We start from the raw sequence: 23,225 nt of genomic DNA on the forward strand, positions 1-23,225 counted from the left end.
GCCCAAAATTAACCCGCAAGGTTAACTAATGAACATTGCTGGTCAAAGACAGTACAGGTAGTTCTCAGCTTACAACAGTTCATTTGTAAGCCATTTGACCGTTCAAAGTTATAATGGCCCTGAAAAAAGTGACTTATGACCATTTTTCACTTTACAACGGTTGCAGCAACCCCGTAGTCATGTGATCAAAATTCAGACACTTGGCAACTGGCACATATTTATGACAGTCGCAATGTCCCAGCGTCATATTTTGTGACTTTCTGACAAGCAAAGTCAATGGGGAAGCCAGATTCACTTAATAACCGTGTTACTAACTTAACAATTGCAGGGATAAGAAAGGTTGTAAAATGGAGCAAAACTCACTTAACTACTGTCTCGTCTAGCAACAGAAACGCTTGGCTCAATTGTGGTTATACATCAAGGACCGCCTATACTGGAAGTAGACCTAGGATCCCAGAAATATAGTTTCAAATAATAATGTGAACAAACCAAGTCGTTTCTCATTAAATCCAGTAATTTCATGCTTACTTCCGGACAGCGAGAATCGGAAAAGAGGCAGCTTTATTTCTCAAGATGGGTTAGAATAAATAAAAACCCCAATTCCTAGACAGAAAGTTGGCTTGCGACATGCTTGCTGTAATGACTCAGAGCCGCAGTCCGGACAGATTCAGAAGAAAATAGGCTTGATCCAAACAGCCAGAATCTACTGATCCAAAGAAAGATTAGATATTTTTAGCAATACCACTAAGGCAGTGTTTCTCAACTTTGGTAGCTTGAAGATGGGTGGACTTCAACTCCCAGAATCCCCCAGCCAGCAGCGCTGGCTGGGGGATTCTGGGAGTTGAAGTCCACCCATCTTCAAGCTTCCAAGGTTGAGAAACACTGCACTAAGGCCATCTAGTACTATGGTCTCAGTCAGATTAGATGGGGGAACATGATACAGAGCCTGTTCATTTAAATCTAGGATGGGAAGCATTTCTAGACAGATAACAAGAGGTTCAACAAGCATCATCTATTCTAGGACATCTGGAACAAAAAAAAAATCTTCCTTCTCAATAATGAAATGAAACAAACTGTTTTTCCATGTGTTCCAGGGGTGAAATGCTACCAGTTCGCTCCGGTTCGGGAAAACCGGTAGTGGCGGCAGCGCGTGGTTCAGCGAACTGGTAGCAGCGGCAGCATGTGGTTCGGCGAACCGGTAATGGTGGCGGTATGTGGTTCGGCGAAGGGTAGCGGCGGCAGCGCAAGGCTCCGCCAACCTGCCCGGACGTCGTTACTTCCTGGTTTTAACCAGGAAGTAACCTGTTTTTGACCCTCTGTGCATGTGCAGGTTTTGCACATGCACAGAGGGTCTACAATCGGACCTGACGATGGCAAGCGCGCAAGTGAAGTGAGCACACGTGCGTGGTGCGCGCACTTCCGAACCAGTAGGGAAGGTAAGTAGATTTCACCCTGATGTGTTCCATTAATAAGGGATGGGTGAGGCATATATTATGATAAGGAAGCAGATACCTTGGATTATTGGTCTTCAACTACAAAGTAATTGATCCAATCACTCCAATCGCCTCTTTTGAAATGCTCATTGTAAATAACTGTAAAAAGCCAGTTTGGCCTCTAGTGGTTAAGGTTAGGTTGTTATGGCAACAGGCTAGAAACTGGAGACTGAGTTCTAGTCCCACCTTAAGTATGAAAGCGATTTTGGGCCAATCAGCAGGACACTATGAGTTCTAGTCCCGCCTTAGGCATGAAAGCCAGCTGAGTGATTTTGGGCCAATCAGCAGGAGACTATGAGTTCTGGTCCCGCCTTAAGTATGAAGGCTATTGCTTAACGCATTGTAAGCCGCCCTGAGTCTTCGGAGAAGGGCGGCATATAAATCAAATTTTTAAAAAAAAGTATTAGGTATGTTATTTATAAAAAATTATAAATGTGAAAAAAACAAAGGAAAGAGAGAAGCATGCAAAACCTATCTGAGTATTTGATGTTCACATAGTATTTTTAACTGGTTTTATATGGGTAAATTGCTCTCAACTCAAATTGATGTGATATTCAAGACGCAGTCTTGATTCATTCACCAGATTCATTCCAGATTCATTCACCAATCTCTAGCAAAAAACCTTGTTTGCCTTTTCATTATTAAATTATCAAATTCATTCATTGTATCAATGATAAGTTTACTTTCCACCATTTCTATCTCTGGAACTCATGAAATACTAGAAGCTCAAGGCGTCATCATCCACTACTTTATTCAGCAATTTATCTTAAGTTGATTTTGTGGCTTCCTTGTTGATTTGTTACATCCACAAATCCAACTGCGGCCACTTAAAGACTTTGAAGCAGACATGAACACATTAAGACCACAATAAGCATTTCAAAAGCACGCGTGCATAATTTAGTCAGATTTAGACGGGCAAATATAAATCAATTTCCCCATCTTAAATCCATACTGAATTGGTTCCACATTCAGCCTGCCTTTTAAGAATGAAGTTTTATGTTTCTATATTCATGGAAGAATAAATGCATTTTAACATCCGTTTCTCCCACTATATACGTTTTTATCTCAAGTTATTTTTGCTAACGTATTCATTTCTGCACATAGTTCTACTTCGTATATGCCTTCTATGTCTCTCTCTCTCTCTCTCTCCACCTTTTGCATATTAATGTTTGCACAGTAATACATATATTACTAAAAACTGTGAGAACTGCAAATGCCAAATAGCTCTACTTGGATTCACATTCTGAGATAGAAAATTCTCATTAAAATGAGAATCAACTTCTCTCCCATAAAATGCAATACAGGGTTTCATTGTGTTTTAAAGACAGAATTGGACAAACGCATATCTGATCAGAGTTTTGAAATTTATTGTTCCAACTCATCCACCTGCCTACTTACTGCAGGGACTCCGATCTTACTAAGCTACCAAACATCCTCGGAATTTAAGGTTATTAAGAGCTTCCACAAAAACTCTGCCACAACAGACTATAGCAGGGGTGTCTAACTCAGGGCCCGGGGGTCGGATTCGGCCCGCGGGGTATGTAGATCTGGCCCACCGGGCTGTCCTGGAAACAGTAAAGGTGCTTCTGCCAGCTAAAATGGAGCTTGGGAGAGCTGCGTACTCCGTTTTCACTGGTAGAGGGTTGCAGGAGGCCCTGGCAGCTGAAAACTGAGCTCGGTAGACCGTTTTCGCTGGCAGAGCACTCAAACCACCACAGGCACCGACATGAGTGGTCAAGCTGGCCACGCCCACCCTGGCCCCCGGAAGTCAAACACAACCCTGATGCGGCCCTCAATGAAATCGAGTTTGACACCCCTGGACTATAGGATTCAGGTGACTCTGATAAGCCCCCCCGCAAGCGGCCTCAACGATTCTCAGAAAGAGGACTAACAACCAGATGACGGCAAGGAATATAAATCCTTCCATTCTCCGCCATTCAGTCAGAACTGAAGAAGCTTCTTGGATGAGAAGCAAAACGTCTTCAAGGAAAAACAAAGAAAATCCAGTTGCCTTTTGAAAGAAAGCACTTTTGGGACAACTGCCACAATAAGCATGGCAAACAGAAAATATTCCCTGACAGGAAGGCAAATTAGTGGCACTGTTTTCTAATGCTATCATGGCGCTAAACAAGCTTTGGCTTTTTTCCTTTTAAAGGGAAATAGGCAAACCAGGAAATAAAGCACTCCATTGTAATTTCTCCCCCCTCTTTTTAACCCAGAAAGCATCTAGAATCTTGAAAGTGGAAGCAGAAGGTGCAGTCATCTGGTTGTCCAGTAATGTCCATTACTGGACATTAAATCATGCTTTGTTGGCAGGCTGCTAAGTTCTCAATTTTAATTAAAGTAAAACAATTAAAAAAAAAAGACTAAACTAGATTGGTTACCAGTAGGGGTGCTCCTTGACTTATTGAAATCCATTGGCAATTTACAGACCTCTCTGCTTTACTCTAATATGTCTGCAAATGAAAGGACTAAATGGAAGGAAACAAGCAGGAGACAGAATTAAGTATTTCCTACAATTTCTACCTTCTTTTTGCAATGAAATGGTAACCTGAATTGTCAGATCTCGAATTCCTCTTGCTTCATAGATACAATACGCTCTTTTCGCCGTCAATCTATACTTTCTATTCCAAGTTCATATACAGGTAATCCTAATTTTACAACTGTGATTGGAACCATTTCCACTGTTGAGCAATGTAGGTGTTAAAGTGAGTTGTCCCACCCCCTTTTGCCACAATTCAGCAAATCACTGCCGTTGTTCAGTGAATCATACAGTCGTTAAAGTGAATCTGGCTTCCCCCACTGACTTTGCTTGCTGGAAAGCTGGCTGGGAAAGTCACAAATGGCCATCACGTGACCCTAGGATGCCGCAACCACGCCGGTTGCAGCAAGTGTCGTAAGTGTGAGGACTGGTTGTAAATCACTTTTTGTAGTGCTCTTGTACCATGTTTCCCCAAAAATAAGACCCTGTCTTATATTTTTTTGAACCCTGAAATAAGCGCTTGGCCTTATTGCCATGCGCTCAAAAGCCCGATTGGGCTTATTATCAGGGGATGTCTTATTTTGGGGAAAACAGGGTAACTTTGAATGGCTGTCAAATGAATGGTTCTAAGTCGAGGATATCTGTACTAACAAAATCTAAATATGCATCTCGAATCACCCACGGGACTGGACTTACAACCATTTGTTTAGTAACCAAAGTTAAAACAGCACTGAAAAAAGTGACCTATAACCATTTTTCACACTTATGATCATTGCAGCATCCCCATGGTTACATGACCAAAATTTGGCCATTTGGCAACAGGCTCATATTTATGACGGTTGCAAGTGTCATAAATATGAGCCTTTTGCAGCCTTCTGACAAGCAAAGTCAATGAGTCTAACTTAACTAGAGTGATTCAACTTAACAATTCTGACGAGAAAGGTTGCAAAATGGGGTAAAATTCACTTAACAAATGTCTCGCTTAGCAATGGAAATTTTGGGCTCCACTGTGGTCGTAAGTCGAGGACCACCTATATCAATGCTGGCCCAGTATCTTCCAATAAAAAGCAAAGACCGGTTCCTGTATTTCTTACAATTAGGGTTGTCGTCACTTCTCATGTAACCTACAGGACAGTACCAGAGATTGGTTTAGCTGTGATTTATTATAACTGCATTTGAAATTGTTTTTATTATATTAGCTTTCTGATGGTTTTTATTGTTTACATTCTGCTTTGATGATGTTGCAGCCTTGGAGTCAGATGGAAGACATCAGTGCATAAATGGTGTAGTAAATAAAGAATGTGGAAATAATGTGGAAATATTAAGTCAGAATTATGAATTCCATGAAAACGGCTGTATTGTAGAACTTGGCAACGCAATGCTCCAAAGCAAAGTGTAGTAATGGTTGCACAGGTAGTCCTTGACTTACGACCAGAATTGAGCCCAAAATTTTTGTTGTTGGGCGAGACATTTGTTAAGTGAGTTTCGCCCGATTTTACCACCTTTCTTGCCAGTTGTTAAGTGAATCACTGCAGTTGTTCAGTTAGTAACCCGGTTGTTAAGTGAATGTGGCTTCCCCATTGACTTTGCTTGTCAGGTCTTCGCAAAAGGGGATGATATGACCCAGAGACACAGCAACGGTCATAAATATGAGCCAGTTGTCAAGCATCCGAATTTTGATCACATGATCATGGGGATGCTACAAAGGTTGCAACTTTGAAAAAAAGGCCGTAAAGTCACATTTTTTCAGTGCCGTTGTCACTTTGAACGGTCACTAAACAAACTGTTGTAAGTCGAGGACTACCTGTATAAAAAATGAATGCAGAATACTACATAAAAGTTGTTGAATGCCAACACCAAAGTCACATTTTCCCAGCAAGACCTGAGCTTATTTTTACAGGCCACCTAAGACTACACCAGAATTTAGTCACCGACACTCAAATAACGTTTTTTTTTAATCACAAGGTCAGCAAATACATCCTTCTGTGCAGCAGTATGTTGTAAAACCTCTACACCAAAAGCCTTATAAATTTCAAAAACGCTCTTTCATTCTCCGTATTGCAGATAGTCACCGGTACGATTTGTTTTTTTGTCGTTTAAAACGGAAATATTGTTAAACCTTGAATTCCATTTAATATTTCTAGGCTGAAAGGAGCTGTGTGTGTATCATTAATTGGGTTATAAGCAGCTGCTTGCAAAGCTTCATGTTCTGATCACGAGGGATGGTGCAAGCATCATAAATGTATACCAGTTGCAGCCAGCGTCCTAAGTGTGAGGACCGATTGTAAATCACTTTCTGCAGTGCCCTTGTAATCACGATTCACGCGCAGGCACGTGCATTCACCTGCTCCTCCAACAAAACCATCCCCTCCTTCCCCACCCGGAAAAGTTGGGGACTCTGCCAAGGGTGAAATGCTACCGGTTCGGACCGGTTCATCCGAACCAGGAGTAATAAAAGCTACCGGTTCGCCTGAACTGGTAGTAAAAAAATACTACCGGTTCGGATTCCGACGATCAGCTGTGCCGCAGGAAATCCTGCTTTCTAGCGTATTTAAATCATGCGGCACAGCTGTTCCCCTCACTGTTCTACTTACCTTAAGCCTCCTTTTTCAGCGCTGCGCAGTAGTGCATGTTGTGCGCATGCATGCACAGCGCACATTTAGCACGCACTGCGCATGCACGGGCAGCGAACCGGTAGACGACCTCGGAGAATTTCACCACTGCCCTCTGCTCTACAGGCAGCATCTGAATCTCAACCCAGAATAACTACACCAAGCAAAACACTCAATAACGTAAGGAGGGGGGAAAAATAGGCAAATACCACAGAGCCAGGCAGCCAATTGCTCATCATTGACACAAGACACTTTCTGACTGCTCCTTTTGCCACCTTTGGGAGTCCCTGATTTCTGTCCTGTGCTTCCTCCTCTCAGAGGCTCGTCCAGAGGGCTCTTACAATACAGGTGATCTAAGAGCTCTGTGCCAAAGACGTCCGTGCTGATAGGCCCTTCCACTTCCATCTGACTACGGCAGTCTTCGTTCTGGACCGGCTCCATGACAGGTCCGTTAGTGCAACCGTCGCTTGTACCCAAATCCAACTTGGAGGGCTCCAGGACCACCTCATCAGAACCCATCACCTGATTGGATTCTTCCTCGTCGTGCCCTGAAACAGAGATTTCTTTTTCCGTTACGATGAAAATGTCTTCGGGACAGCTGTCCAAGGATGGCATCTCCCCCATGTCCGCCCTGGGCAGGGCCTCTGTCCCCGAAGGAGGACTTTTCTGCAACTCCGGAAGCAGGCAGGTTTCCGCGATACCATTTTGGTCTCGGGGCGCCAGGTTTTTGTAATGGAGCTGCCTACAATGAAACAGTCTCTCCTGTGTAAGGCAAGCATCAGGCCGACACGTTTGACTCTCCTCGATAAGTGGTCCTGGCATGTTACTGTTCATATCTGAGAAGCAGAACAGGTCCCAAGGAGAGTTACGCTTGGATTTCCGTAAAGGAAGCGAGGCCCCGCGGTCCACTGCGAAGGCCTCCGCCTGCTTAGCCTCTTGCCAATCTCTTGTTACTTTCGCCGCCCAACTCAGCTTGCTTTTGTTCAACTTACACGTTTTGCCTCTCCGAAGCTTGGGAAGAGATTTCGCAATGCTAATTCGAAACTTAACCAGAGAAAGTTTTTTATGCATCATAAATCGGGATCTTTTTAAAGTACGCTGGTTGAATTTAGGCCGTCGGGCAATCAAGAGGCCGCAAGTTCCATGGTGCTTCAGTCCTCGGCAACAATATTTCCTCGTAGAGTTATTCAGAATTATGATTTCGTTTTGTTTTCGGTCATTGTTACGAACTCCCCCGTTCGAAGCAAGTCTGTTCCTTTTAAGCGACAAACCAGTAATGCTGGCCTTGGGGCTGTATGGCTTGTATTGACAAACCTTTGAGTCAACCCCTAAGCCAATGTATTTAGCCAGCAGCTCACTCTGGCAAGGTGTCCTGCGAAGCCCCCTAGACCCTGAACAGGGTCTTCCACAACTGGAGAAAGGGGTTTTGAATCTATTTTGTGGACATGTGCAATTCTGAATAAATCCAACTGGCAGATTTATATTGAAGAACACATCAGGAATCCAACTTCTCTGGTGCAGAAGAGGCCTCCTTCGGTATGGTTTAGTTTGTTTCGCATTGAAAGATGTCCGATTGTTTTGCTTCCTTCTTCTAAGTAGAGGCTGTCGCCTCCTCTGGAAGCAGCGTGGCCTTGGCCCCCAAAGTCCCGCAGTCCATGTTCGACAATTGGCCAGCAACAGACTTCTCCACTGCAAGTTTTGACTATGCTCTTTCATTTTTCTGCAGCATTATGATCCCAAAGTGAAGCTGCAATGAAAAAGAGAGACAGAATTACACCACAGAATACATGCAGGTTGTCTCATTTACCGTTCTCCGGTAATGTATAGGGAGGTACTCTGTGATTTACAACCACAACTGAGCCCAAAATTTTGTGGTTAAGTGAAACATTTGTTAAGTGAACTTCGCTCCATTGTATGAATTTTCTTACCACGGTTTATTTATTTATTGGTTCGATTTATATGCCGCCCTTCTCCAGAGACTCAGGGCGGCTTACAATGTATTAAGCAATAGCCTTCATACTTTTGTATATACCTGCTTAGTAGGGCTTCCCCCCCCCCCCAAAGTGGTGTTCTTTTTTATACAAAGTCAGCTTATTGACCCCACAATCCGGGTCCTCATTTTATCTACCTTGAAAGGATGGAAGGCTGAGTCAACCTTGAGCCTGGTGAGATTTGAACTTGCAGTAATTGCAGGCAGCTGGTGCTACTTAACAGCACTTTAGTCTGCTGCGCCACCAAGGCTCTTTTTGTTAAGTAATCACCGCAATTGTTAAGTTAGTTACACAGTTTTTAAGTGAATCTGGCTTCCCCCCATTGACTTGTCAGGTGGTCGCAAAAGGGGATCACATGACCCCTGGACAATGCAACCGTCATAAACATGAAGCAGTTGCCAAGCATCTGAATTTTGATTAGATGACCATGGGGATCTTGCGTGAAAAACAGTCATAGGTCATTGCCGTTGTAACTGAATTGTCAACTAAACAAAGCTGTTATAAGTTGATGACCACCTGTAATGGCTTAGAATTTGCTCCCTAAAAGAAAAAATGTATCTTTTCTAAGTGGGGTCACAAAGAGACCCTACAGTATCAATAACTTTCTTTCTAAAGTTCTTTCTAAAGAAGAGTCGTGGTGGCACAGTGGGTAGAATGCAGTATTGCAGGCTAACTCTGCCCACAGCCAGGAGTTTGATCCTGACTAGCTCAAGGTTGACTCAGCCTTCCATCCTTCCGAGGTCAGTAAAATGAGGACCCAGATCTCTGGGGGCAACTATGCTGACTCTAAATTGCTTTGAGAGGGCTGTAAAGCACTGCGAAGCTGTATATGAGACTAAGCGCTATTGCTAAAACCTACAAAGAGGTCACAACCAGCCTTGCATGCTGCTTATTGGTAGAAAACAGGAAATACAGGACCTAACCCAGGGTGTCAAACTCAAGGCCCGTGGGCTGGATCTATTTCGAGGAGCCACCCTAGAAATATGAAGGACCAGCCCGCAGCGCCTCTACCAGTGAAAAAGGAGCTTGGGAGGGTCGCACCCTGGCCATGCCCCCCCCCCGAGGTCAAACACAATCCTGATGTGGCCCTCAATGCAATCGAGTTTGACACCCCTGACCTAATCCCTTCCTCTGCTTCATGCCAATTCCCAACTGCACCCTAATTTCACCAAAGCCCTGGCTTTTGCCTCCAATGATTTTCTTTTCACTATCTTGGCCCTCAAGGCTTCATCTACATCTTCATGTTTATCCAAATATATTAAACTATCTGTCAGCACGTCAAGATGCATTTATCCTAGTGCTGACGTGAGAAGGAGAACGCAAGTGTCTGCAACAGGACGGTTGCCTTTCACCTACTTATTTTAGCTGGAGATAATGTCCCCTAGGAAATGGATGGGAAGGGGGAAATTCTTTGAGTTGGAGCAGTAGATTAGGGGTGAATGATTGGGAAGATGGCCAATGAATGCAGAGGAGTGGGGGAAGGAAGAGGAGGGATTTTGGGTCAGCACCTCAGTGCTGGCTGCATGGAGTCAGTGTAAAAGTTGCCGTGCTAAATAAAATGGTAGTTTGTTTCAAAAAAGACTTTGTTTGAGACGCAATTTATTTGAAGACGGCCTGAAAACCTGACACTATCTTTAAAAACTTCTACCCTATTCTATACTATGTGCCTAACAATGTGTGGCCAGTGAGGCAACATATTTCAAGGGAAAACCTGAGACGGACATAGTTAAGGAGAAGAGACCAAATATCAAATTCAAATACAGGTAATCCTCGATTTATAACAGTTCATTTAGTGACCCTTTAAAGTTATAACAGCACTGAAAAAAGTGACTTACGACCATTTTTCACAGTTACGACCGTTGCAGCATCCCCATGATCCTGTAATCAAAATTCAAATGCTTGGCAACTGGTTCATACTTACGACCGTTGCTGTGTCCCAAGGTGATGTGATGCCCTTTTGCAACCTTTTTGACAAGCAAAACCAATGGAGAAGCCAGATTCCCTTAATAACCGTGTTACTAATTTATGTAACTGCAGTGATTCACTTAACAACGGTGGCAAAAAAAATGGACCAAAGGTCACTTGACAAATGTTTCCCTTAACAACAGAAATTCTGGGCTCCATTGTAGTCGTAAGTCGAGGACAACCTGTATCTCAGCCATAAAATTGCTAGGCATCCTTAGGCAAACCACTGTGCATCCAGGCAATGGTTGTATTTACAGTAACTATTACAGGAATAAGTGGGGAACTGAGCTAATTCGAGACTATTTCAAGGCATACGGGAAAAGCCTTGATTTGAACATTTGAAATCTGTTCTATAAATGATCACCCTATTGCAATCTCACTCCCACACAGTTTTAATCATCTGTTTCTTCGGTGCTGTCTCTTCTACCCTATCCATTCACACTCCTTCCCAGCCCCCACAAATGCCCTTCAGATATTTCGGATTATTCTTGTTAAGAGCCTTTAATTGGGTATCAAAAACTGAAATAGCTGTTCTAATTCAAAATCCAGCTACTTCACCATTTACACCGAAGACTACATTCATAACTGTGGCCAACATGACTCAAACATTGCCATTTGTGTATAACTATCGCATCCTTTGAAGGCATCACTCTCAGACCTCAATAAAACAGTCATCTATACGGATACTGTGATGATATGTAATGTAGGAGCCGAACAAAGGTGAGCTGGTCTTTTATTACAGCAGGTGACCGAAGCAATCAGCTTTTGTCCTATCAAGGTCATCTCTACCACTGAGAGCTAATCAGTGTAGAGCTCCTTCAACCCCACCTTGCAGTAATAATAAAAAAGAATCTCGGGGGGAAAAAAGGGGGGACGATGAAGAAAAAGCATCGATGGACAGAAAGAAAGGTGCCTACATAATATACTGTATGTATATACGGTACATTGAGGAAACCTTCTGAACTGGTTTACAAAAATTAAAAGATTTATGGAGGTCAGATGCTTGATAAGTAAAAAAAAAATATTCCTTTTTAATTCCTCTAAAGACAGGCAGCCAGCCAAAATGGAGGATTGCAAAACTGCAACGCTATCCAGAACATACAAAACTCAACAGGATATAAAATCATGTTTGTTCAGCAGTACAAGATTTCTAAAAATCATGAGGGTTTTTTTCCCCCCCCCCATTATGTGTGATGCTTATTCCTCCAATCTGGATTAATATTGTAACTGAAATATATATTTAAATCATTTGTAACAAGGTGCGAATCCAAAACCGTATGTTCTGAGCTTTAAATGAATGTATATTCATTGAACAAAACTCAAAAGTACCTCAAATGTTCACTATTCAAAAGGGATAGAAACATGAAAAATGGGAACTTAAAAGCCGCGCTTTGCTGCTTCCTCATGCTCTATTTTAGGGCAACAAAAGTAGGCAGGCTGCCACATGGTATTTTAGTCTTAATCTACACAGAAACTGCACATATTTAAAGGAAGTTAAGTCCACGGTTTATAACACAGTATTGCTGCCCCTAACATTTTCTGTTTTCTAGAATGTTCTAAATGTAAAATGTGCAGGTTAAGGCACCAAGAACCAAGAAACTGAGTATAAATCCTATTCTAGGCCTGAAAGCTGGTTGGGTAATTTTGGGCCAGTCATTCTCTCTCAGTCCAACCCACCTCACAGGAGTTTGTTGTGAAGAGAATAGGAGGAGGAATGAGTATTAAAGTATGTTCATCACCTATTGTATTCTTTATAAAAATAATAAAGGTGTAATATAAATAAATACGGTATTTTCAGTGTGTTCCTTTGTCATGATTTATTTTATTCTATTATTTTAGTTCTGCTTACTCCTTTCCTTTTTCTTCCTTTTTATTATTGTAGGCTTCAAATGTGCCTTCAGCCTGAATTGTTTGAGGGTGCCTGTCTTGGCTAAGTATATGAGTATCACATTTTTAACATTCTGATTATTAGTGTGTTCTGATTTATCCTTGCTTCGTTATCCACTGGCACGTCTCGAGTGGGTAGTCCACAAATTTTTCAAAATAAAATTAAGTAACACTATTACTGGGTTTTCAGCTTTGCAGGTGCCATACGGAAAATTATGTAGGTTTATCTCTTTACTAAGCTTTGGAGGAATAACTGGAAAAATGTGCAAACATGTGCATCAGGAAGAAACATCAAGACAAATATTTTTGCTGTTATGTTGCAGGTATTGTATGAGTCTATTGCTGTTGCTTCTTTGGTATCTGTTTTCTGACGAATGCTTTAAACAGACATTGGTTGTAAAAGTTGCTTATTATTCTTCCAGTGTTAGATAGGAGTGTTTCAGAATAGGGAAGAAAAAAACCCTCCCCTACCCAATTTTTCTATAGGTTGAGCGGTGGTAGTGCTTAGCCTAGACCACATCCTAGTTTGTGGCTCACTGCTATAAAACAAAGAAGCAAAGGGACTATTTCAAATTTCCACAATGAAAATAGCAAAACACCTATTTTTTTTCCCAAGCTTTATTTTTCTGGAACATACTTCAAGTGAAGATGGAATAACTCTTTTGTTCAAATGCGGAGTGAACCCTTCATTTTACAAATAACTGTGTTAGTTTATAGGCAATTTTTCTGAATGTATGCTTTTTGTATATCCTTGCCATTAAAAAGAAAGATTTTAGCTGTAAATATGATTCCACTTCACATATACGTAGCCCTCGACTTACTACTATAATTGAGGCCAAAGTTTCTGTTGCTAAATGAGTTAAGTGAATTATGCCCCACTTTATGACTTTTGAATGGTCACTAAATGAATGGCAGTAAATTGAGGATTACCTGCAATGGTTTCAAACATGCAAACTGATAAAATTTTTGTTACTATCTTTTTAACCAAAGTCGACAACAGAAAATTAACCTGAAATGAAATAATGATTTGTGGCCCCTATCCCTAAATACATAAATTAATCAGATGAATATGTGAAGATCCCTAAATTTAATTTTACACACAGAGAATGCTAATATTTTTTGTTTCAGAATGCTTATGTTTCGTATTAAATAATATATAGCACTGACTTGGTTTTTTTCCCCCCAAGGAACTGCAAACAATAGAAATTCTGAAACATTTTCTGCTCAGACTTTACCAAGGTTTCACTCTAAGAAATTTTCCTGGCTGTAAGTCAAGCTATTTTCTCAAAGGTCCAAAATATCGGAAGACTATACATAGCTTCACATGCTTTATATATTTAAAAGTCAATTATTAGTAATCTCTTGTTGAAAATTTTTGTCTGCTAAACAGCACATTTTTGGAAAACTGTACATTTTATTCTTGTGTAAACAGTTACTGACTGACCACAAATTGGCAAGTAACAAAGCAACACAAGCAGAAGTGGGCAATTATTCAGTGCCAGAGGAACTACTGGAAAATGTGGGGAACTCTAGTTATCTAAGCAGTTTTGCTACAGGGGACAACATAATAATCACAAAAATATAAAAATATTAAAACAATATTGCTGCACAATGTTCTGGAGAGGTAAAACAGTACCAAAAAAAAAAAAGACTAGACATGGACCATACTCAGCTTTCTTCCACTTTAGACCAGCTGATCGTCACTGAAAACAACTGCTCTAAAATTCAGAAGAAAAACAACAAACTCATTTCAAAAACAAATTGGAATATCGGTTTACAAAAACCCTTTTCTGACTTGTTGCCCTTCAAATCTGCTCAGGCTGCACTGTAAGCAGAAATTAAAGTCAACATATCTGAAAAACACAACTGGAAGAAGTCTGATCTACCCAGAAATGAGGAAAAGTATCTGAGAGTCTGAGATGTTATTGTTTGAAACCATTTCAAAAAGTTTGCACACAACTCAAAACCTTCTTCTGTTCTGTCCCCCAAAAATATAACACTGGCAGAGGAGAGAACTGCACATTTTAAGTTCATTGTTCTCAATTGTAAATGAGGATAATTTCATGACATCACTTTCTGTGGAAAAAAAAGTGCTCACTTTCCACCAGCTCGGCCTTGTAAAACTAAATTCAAACCATCCTGGCCTTGAAACACACCGTTTTCCCAGCAATGTGATAAATAGGCTACACATTCAAAATTTGCAGAAACTAGGATCCATCTCTTTCAGATTTCTTATCCCCCTCATCTCAATGTCACAGGTCCGTCTCCCACTCCACACAAAACTTTTTCTTTTTAATATGAAAGGCTTTCTACCAAAATTCTAAACTCAACTTGAAAAATCAGATCACAGATTTATAGCCTGCAAGATGTTAACTTGTTCACAAAGAAGTCAATGGCCTCTGAAGGATGGAATATTTGATCTTTCTCTGCTGGTTGCAGAGGAAGTATTTCTCCCTGTGCAAATGGCAAAGGAACCAGAGGAAGGATCTGTTGTTTTTTTCCAGCCAACTGGTTCATCAGCCTGGAACTCCATATACTCTCCTGCATCACTTTCCCTATTGCCTATGGCTGTCAGGGAAGCTGTTAAATACTAGCCTGTTTAAAATTGCTAAATTATAAGGTTGTCACACCCTAAAATATGCTGCAACACAGACATTGTCCCAAAGTCAGAGAAATCTGACTTGTAAGTACACGCCAGACCACAGATTATGAAGGCAAGCCGTACACCGTGCATTTGCCAGGATTGTGCTCTTCCCTGCAATACCACTTTCAACATACAGAGTAGGGTGCAGTTCTTTGTTTAACTAAATGCAATGGTTCACAACCTGTAGTCCACGGATGCGATGTCATCACAGGGGGTTCGTGAAGGCTTGAACCAAATGTTATGATTTAAATCTTGAATTAGGTCTTGGCGGTCCGTGGCCACAAAAGCTACTTAAAGAGGGTCCGTGGTGAAGAAAAAGGTTGAGAGCCACTGACTTAATGCACTATGAACTTGAAAGTCTCCATTTTTTAGACTTAAAACTGATCAGCGTCTGGCAAGTCCCTGTCTGGTTCTCCTGGCCAGACTTTTCTTTATGCAAGAGGAAAATAATAAAGAGTGGAGGAAAGACTGTCCTAAAAATAATGTCCAACAAGCCAGGTCTTAAGCGTATCTAATTCTTCCACCTACGAAATAGCTGTGTTCTTTGGCTAACGAAATTTTATAATGTAAAATCTTTACGCTTCCTATCCTCCCATCTGCAGCCATTTAACAATCAAGACGCTTGTTTCCATGTAAGCATAAGCTGCCAATGTAACACTCACCCATTTATTCTTATCCAGCTTCTTAAGTATAATCAGTACAAGCATGCATATTCACCAGTGACCATTACATCAGTTCTACCTCTTCACACTGGATTCGGTAAAAAAACACCTGATATATGAAAATGGCCTCTCTTTTTTTGACATTTTCTGAGCAGCGTAAAAATCTGTGGAATCAGACCAGCAGATCAACATCAGTCACCACCTTCCATAGTGATCTATCAGATGTCTCTTGAGAACCTCAAACAAGACACAAAGGGATTTCTCCTGACTAGGAGCTTCTACCAGCATTATCTTACAGGTTGTCTAATCCGCCTTAAATCCACCCATTAGCAACTGTCAGCATAACTTGTGGAAGCACGTTCCATAAATTAAATGTCTGATTTAATTTAAATTTCAACCCTGATCATCAGTTTTATTTAATAACTCAAATATTATGAGGGCAGGATCTAGATCTTAGCAGCTCCTTGAATGTAACTATACTAAAATACATTGAACCTAAGTGCTTTAAACAGTTCTGTATTTTCCCCTGCAGCCAAGAGGAATAAAGTGCTTGCCCTTGAAAAAAATACAAGAAGTATTTCCAAACAGCTTTTTCAGACATCTTGTGAAAAAAATTCTCAGCAGAAAAGATAAAGTAAAAAAAAAAAATCTGCTTGGCATCAGCAACTTAGGTCTGTACAATTTGCAGCCTGAATATGTACCCCCTTCCCTTCAGGTTTAATTCTAATAAGGATCTTCGGAGAAGATACACAGCCCTGTCTGTATATCTTTAAAGCAGCTGTTGTACTTCATGTACACCCCTGCTTTCTTAGATATATAACTACCTCCTATTCTGATATTTTTCTTCATTCTTTTACTGCTACCTTACTGAAAATATGCTTTTATATAAGCATGTTCTCTGAATCTTCTTTCTGAAATTAGATACATCATCATTTTCACTCCCTTTTCCATACTATAACTTCTCCACACCATAGGGAAAAGAAATCTCAGCAGACAACACGGATTCACAATCTCTTTTAGTTTCCCTAACACTCCCAGGCTTGCATATACAGTCATTACTTTCTGGAGCTCTTAACCTTCACTGTCCATTTCTACAGTTCCTTTTAATTCCTGCAGAACACTGGATAAAAAGAGATGTGCATAAAGGCTGTAAAAGGACTATGAAGCGGTATATAAATCTAAGGGTTATTTCCATTCCCACTGCCAAGTTATTTAACAGGAAAAAATATGTGTTGTTGTTGTTTTTTGCTTCAAGTAATATTATTGAAGGACAGAGCCTGTAGTACAGTGGACTAAAGCACTGTTATTAACATCTGCTGCTTGCAATCACTGCAAGTTCAAATCTCACCAGGCTCAAGGTTGACTCAGCCTTTCATCCTTTCAAAGGTAGGTGAAATGAGGACCCAGATTGTGGGGGCAATAAGATGACTTTGTATAAATATACAAAAGTATGAAGGCTATTGCTTAACGCAGTGTAAGCAGCCCTGAGTCTCCGGAGAAGGGCGGCATATAAATTAAAGCAAAAAAAAAAAAGGGAGGCCAGAGCTAAACCAGATGTGTTTTGTGTCAGAGCTCCAATCAGTTCTTGCTACCACAACATACCAATTTAAGAGCACAGAGAGAAACATTTAAAAAAAAATATTTTTTTTGCAGGTGGGATTTTATTTGGCAAGCGAGTATCCTCAATAAACAGAAGTCACAATAAACCAGAGTTAGGATTTTAATTTTAATTATTATTTTTCTCTCCCCCCCCCACTCCCCCGCATCAGGTTCTAAATGGCTGGACCTTCGGATTCTATTGAGGAAAGAGAGGGGAGAGATTGCTGGGGGCGGGGGGAAGAAGCCATGTTCGTTTTGGTTGCCTCAAGTTCCCTCGGGTTTTTTTTTTGGAGGGGGGGCTTAAAATCGAGGAAACGGTGGCGCCTCCCGGGTTGATCGAGTTCATCGGAACGGGGGATAGATTTCATTAGAAAGGGGCCTGAGGCTGATCCGAATCGAGCCCCTTTGGGAGCGCGGAGCCCCCCCTCCCCTCCCCTCCCCTCCCCCACCCGGCCCCGGGGAGGCACCTGCATCCCTCAATGGACGCCCATCCTCGCCACCCTCCCCCCTCCGAAGTTAGGGGTACAGAAGACCCCCCCTCCCCACGGGAACCCCCGCCCCTAAGAGGATTCCGGCCGGAGGACGGGTGTGTGTGGGGGGGTCCACTAGGCCGAAAGCCGGCCCTGCCCACCCGTGACTCACATCCCCCCCCGCAGGAAGCGTGGCGCGAGCCCCCGGATCACCACGCCCCCTCCCGCCGCTGCCAGTCCGGCGCGTACCTTCGTCGCTGGGCGCATCCCGGCCTCCGAGTAGGGCTTGGCCTCCCCCGCTCCCGTCCCCCCTCCCTCCTCACCACCACTCTCCCCTGAGCGACAGCACCCGGCAACCGCCTCAGCAACGACTCACGTGGGTCAGGCTCCCACAACCTACACGGCGGCGACCGGCCCCAGCAGGCCTACGTCATCCTCCAGCGACAAAAGCGACGGGCGGGGAGAGAGAGAGAGAGAGAGAGAGACGCGGTGGGAGGGAGAGGACGGAAAAGAGAGAGAGAGAGAGGAAGGAGAAACGGAGGGGGCCGTTCTGCGCAGGCGTCTGTGCGCAAGCGGGAGGGAGGTTGGAGGACCTCGGAATCGTTTGGGGGGAGGGGCGGGGCAATACAGAAAGAACAAACTGAAGGAAGCTCCGCCGTCATTTCTCTTAGAGAAAAAAAAGAGAGGGAGCAAGGCGCGTGCGCGAGCGAATCCCTCTTGGTACAGGTGCGGCTGCGCGATTGATTTCCCGTTGCTAGGATACAAGCGGTTCTTCTCTCCCCTTCGGGTGTCCAATAAGAAAACGGGAAAGAAGTAGAGAATAAGCCCCGCCCCTGTTTGTGGGCGGGGCGTTCTGCTCACGCGCCTAAAAGGCCTCTAAGTTACGTGTTGATGTTGAATGTCTGAATGTGGGTGACGCATTTATTTGAATGTCAGAAGGGAGAATTCATGGATTCGCATGAGGCATAAGCATGTAGTATTGTAGAAACATTTGAATTCTGCTTATTAGAGCGGAAATAACTTGTGAGATCATTGTTTTCTAAAGGTGAAGATTGGACTTTTAACCTAAAGTTAAACATTAAAGTCCTTATTTGACCTCAAGCGTGAAACTAGCAGCCACTGGCAGCCCAACCTACCTAATAAGGTTGGGATATAAATTCAACCAGTAAATAAATAAGTACTCTTGAAATGGAGTTGAAATACGGCAAGCAGGACACCCCAAGTTAGGGGTAAACATATCACCTCTAAGGACTGATTTTCCTCAAAATACAGTTTGTTTCAAGGGACATTTTTAAGGAAGGACAAGTGATTTTATCAGTTCTGCTGAACTGAGCCGGGAACTTCATTGTTTCCAACTTCCTATGAAATAGTGAAAGGTTTATCTGAAATCCAGGAAAAGGACAGCTGATTTAGAATAGAACAGAATAAGAATAGATTTGTTTATTGGCCAAGTGTGATTGGACACACAAGGAATTTGTTTTGGTGCATACGCTCTCAGTGCACATAAAAGAAAAGATATGTTCATTAAGAATCAGAAGGTACAACACTTAATGATAGTCACAGGGCATGGTGGGATTCAGCCAGTTCGCACCTATTCGGGAGAACCAGTTGTTGGAAGAAATCTTCTTTTGTTTTTTTCCACTTTACAGGGCTAATCTTGTAAGGAAGGCAGGAAGGAAACATTCTGGTGTTGTTTCTAGCCTAATCTTTATTGCCCTGCTTACAGAAACCGAAGCGCCCATCGAAGTGAGTGACATTGAGTTGGCCAGGCCCACACGGTCACATGACCACCGAGCCACGCCTACCCAGCTGGTCATTAGGGCAGAGAACCGGTTGTTAAATTATTTGAATCCCACCACTGTCATAAGGTACAAATAAGCACTCAGGAAACAATATCAATACAAATCGTAAGGATACAAGCAACAAAATTACAGTCATGCAGTCATAAGTGGAAGGAGATGGATGGTGGGATTTGTATTGGTGCAAGCACTGTGGTGGCTGTGACCTCCGTCTGCCTGTTTGTTTCTCCTCATTCACTCAAAGCAGCATTTAGACTTAGAAACTTAGAATAACTTTATTGTACACTAATCGACATACATTAAAATGAAATTTCATTGCATACAGCACTCAAAAGGGCCACCACCTCCATTATGCACTACATAAACATGACAGAATAAATACATAATTATGCATATACCCACATATATTATTATATGGCACAGAGAAACAATGCAGTCAAGTTCGATGCATACATGTACATGGCGAGAAAAACGAATCTTGCGAGTATACCAAATGGATGGCATAGGGAACAAAGCTGTTACAGAATCTGATGGTCCTGCTATAGATATTTTGAAATCTCCTCCCGGAGGGGAGCAACAGAAACAGATTGTAAAGTGGGTGTGTGGGGTCTCTAATAATGCTTCGAGCTCTAAGCATCCTGAATAATGGAAAGTGAGCTTCCTGTAAACTTCTCGGCTGTCCTTACCACTCTCCGCATTCAAAGGGTCTCTCGTCACTCTGTGACAAGTGCCTCGAACTTAGAGGTTGCAGAAGCTGAAAACATTTATTCAGGGGCGAGCATAACTTAGATGGAAACCCGAATGGAGAGAATGATGTTCTGGTACGGGGGTCTGCAACCTTAAACATTCAAAGAGCCATTTGGACCCATTTCCCACAGAAAAGAAAACACCGGGAGCCACAAAACCCTTCCCGTGCCTGACTATTTCTTGAGCGGCCACAAAACTAGCATATGTATTTGAATTAAATGTTCTGTTTTCTTCTGAAATTTTTCTTTTCTTGGATTTATCCATGGTTGGCCTACCAGAGGGTTGAAAAGCTCAATAAATCATGTGCCGGTGGGTGTCGCACATTGGCAGTTGTGACACATATTTTGAGTGACGGGGAGCCGCAGCAGAGGGGTGAAAGAGCCACATGCGGCTCCAGAGCCACAGGTTGCTGACCCCTGTTCTGACAGATCTGAGCCTTTTGAAAAAAGGGGGATCTTTCCTGCACTCTTGTCATTGAACAAATCCAGAATATTTTACGCGGCAAGTCTCCTCACACATATGCATTGCTGCTTAGCTAAGTTTCTTTTTTAACTTCTGGGAACTAGGGCCAGTCCTATTATTATATATTTAATTTCATTTGAAGCATTAGACACAATGTTCATATACTTCATCCAAGGTTTGCACAATCCCTTGAACTAGAAATTGACTTTATGAGTTAGTGACACACAACGATCCAAGCGGAATGGCGCTGGCTGATTTGTGACTCAGTGTGTGATGTGAATAACCTGGGTTTTGAGTTCACCCATTTTCTGGGGTGACGTAATGCACCAAAGCATAAATTAATCAATCTGGCTGTTTTCACATACAGTAACACCCTAGCTACACAGAGAGATAAATTTAGAGGAACTCTAGTCAAGCTTAGCGTGTTTTGCAAATGGAGCCAATGTTGTTTTTACTAACAGGGCTAAGCATGTTCTGTGAATACTGAGGCTTAGATGACTTATTGGATATTACAAAAAAGCATTTCAACATATTGTTGCCTCTACAGAATCCAAGAAGTTTTTTTTTAATCCAAAGGATTTACAATAGTGGAGAGATGGAGGGAGAATATAGATCGTCCTGGACTTACGACCACAACTGAGCCCAAAATTTATGTTGCTAAATGAATGTTGACCCATTTTACGAACTTTCTTGCCACAGATTTGTTAAGTGAATCACTGCAGTTGTTAAGTTAATAACATGGTTGTTAAGTGAATCTGGTTTCCCCCTTGACTTTGCTAGTCAGAAGGTCACAAAAGATGATTGCATCGCCCCACGACACTGCAACCGTCATAAATGTGAGTCATTTGTCAAGCATTCAAATATAAATCACATCAGTGGTGAAATCCAATTTTATTTACTACCGGTTCTGTGGGCATGGCTTGGTGGGCATGGTGTGGCTTGGTGGGTGTGGCTTGGGCATGGCTTGGTGGGCGTGGCAAGGGAAGGATACTGCAAAATCTCTATTCCCACCCCACTCCTTGGGGATGGATATTGCAAAATCTCCATTCCCACCCCACCCTGGGGCCAGCCAGAGGTGGTATTTGCCAGTTCTCCGAACTACTCAAAATTTCCGCTACCAGTTCTCCAGAACCTGTCAGAACCTGCTGGATTTCACTCCTGAATCACATGATCATGGGGATGCTGCAATAGTCATAAGTGTGAAAAATGGTCAAAAGTCACTTTTTTCAGTGCTGTTGTAACTTGTAACAGTCACTAAATGAACTGTTGTAAGTCAAGGACTACCTGTATATGATTAGTTCAATTTCATTCACTAAGACTCCCTCAAAGGAAGATTGGCAAAAGTTTCACCAAATAGGGGGGATGTGTGCAAGTATTTAGAGTTCAGACAGGTGACCTCCTGCAGATATTTATTAACCAATTGATTAATTAACATTGATTAGTTAACAAATTCTTATTAATATATTAATAGAGTTAACTCTTACTAACATTCCTTTTATTTTTCTTTTCTTGTTTAAGCGATGTCATTTCACATTCATGAGTTTATATCCGTCTACCAAAAGAACATAAAAATGTTGAATCCCTATTTCAGAGTTTTATGCACAGACCTGGTTGGGAATGCATTCAGTCAAATATATTTATAGATCCTTTTCAGATCATTGCTTTTCTTGTCAGTTGGCCAACTTACCCTGTCTAGGGATGGACTAGGATTACGGTGGGGAAGGGTTTCCTGGGAAGGTTGAGTGGAGCACAACAGGAGTGTGCGCCAAGAGCGCCCAAATCCAAAAGCCGCAAAGAAAGAATTACAATGGGAACATAAACTGCAAGAAGCAGGAACATGGGAAAGGTCAACAGAATGAAGGATTATATGAATCAACTGCTCCAGTGCTTCTCAGATAAAAACCATATGGTATCCTGGGGTCCTAGGAGATTTCAAGGGGCCCACAGGTGAGAGACATAATGGGGGGCCACGACGTGTACCAAGAGGCCACAAGAAAACTGTTGCAATATTTCCAGGATCAGACTCAATAAAGATAATAGAAGTTAAAGCTTTAAATATATTTCTTTTTAATTATGATAGGCATTCTATATTCACTGAATATTCAAGGTAGAAGCGACGAGAATGGTGAGGGTGGCTCCTTATATATACAAGGGGTGGAGCTAGGAATGGGAGTGGTAAGTTATGAATACATTAAAGTCCAAAGAATAAGTTAACCTCTGATGTTCCATATATACATTATTTACACATTGGAGAATAAGGCATTTACATCTGACAAATCCCCCTCTAAATGCCGGTTCGTTACACAACACCAATTACATTCTGATTCAGGACAATATAATACATATAATTTAGAAGTTAAATATTTGTGTTGTTTAGAAGGTAAGGGTTTTGTTAATATGTCAGCTAATTGT

The 23,225-nt window shown here is 42.0% G+C and overlaps 1 protein-coding gene across 2 annotated transcripts in view; it reads right to left on the reverse strand.

The window, feature by feature from the left end:
• The window catches only part of SENP5 (SUMO specific peptidase 5), a 47,566-nt gene extending 29,005 nt beyond the window's left edge, over positions 1-18,561 (reverse strand). Inside the window, exons 1-2 of one of the 2 annotated variants that reach the window (XM_060682855.2) lie at positions 18,182-18,561; positions 6,797-8,334 (exon numbers count right to left, since the gene is read on the reverse strand). In XM_060682855.2, the coding sequence (XP_060538838.2) occupies positions 6,797-8,303 (1,507 nt within the window). In that variant the 5' untranslated portion in view covers positions 8,304-8,334; positions 18,182-18,561. Of the gene's footprint in view, positions 1-6,796; positions 8,335-18,054 lie in introns of both variants that reach the window. The other variant, XM_060682856.2, reaches the window with a different exon arrangement.
• Positions 18,562-23,225: the final 4,664 nt, after the last annotated feature.

This window comes from Pantherophis guttatus, chromosome 6 (assembly GCF_059756535.1).
Source record: "Pantherophis guttatus breed Tessera chromosome 6, ASM5975653v1, whole genome shotgun sequence".
Lineage (NCBI taxonomy): Eukaryota > Metazoa > Chordata > Lepidosauria > Squamata > Colubridae > Pantherophis > Pantherophis guttatus.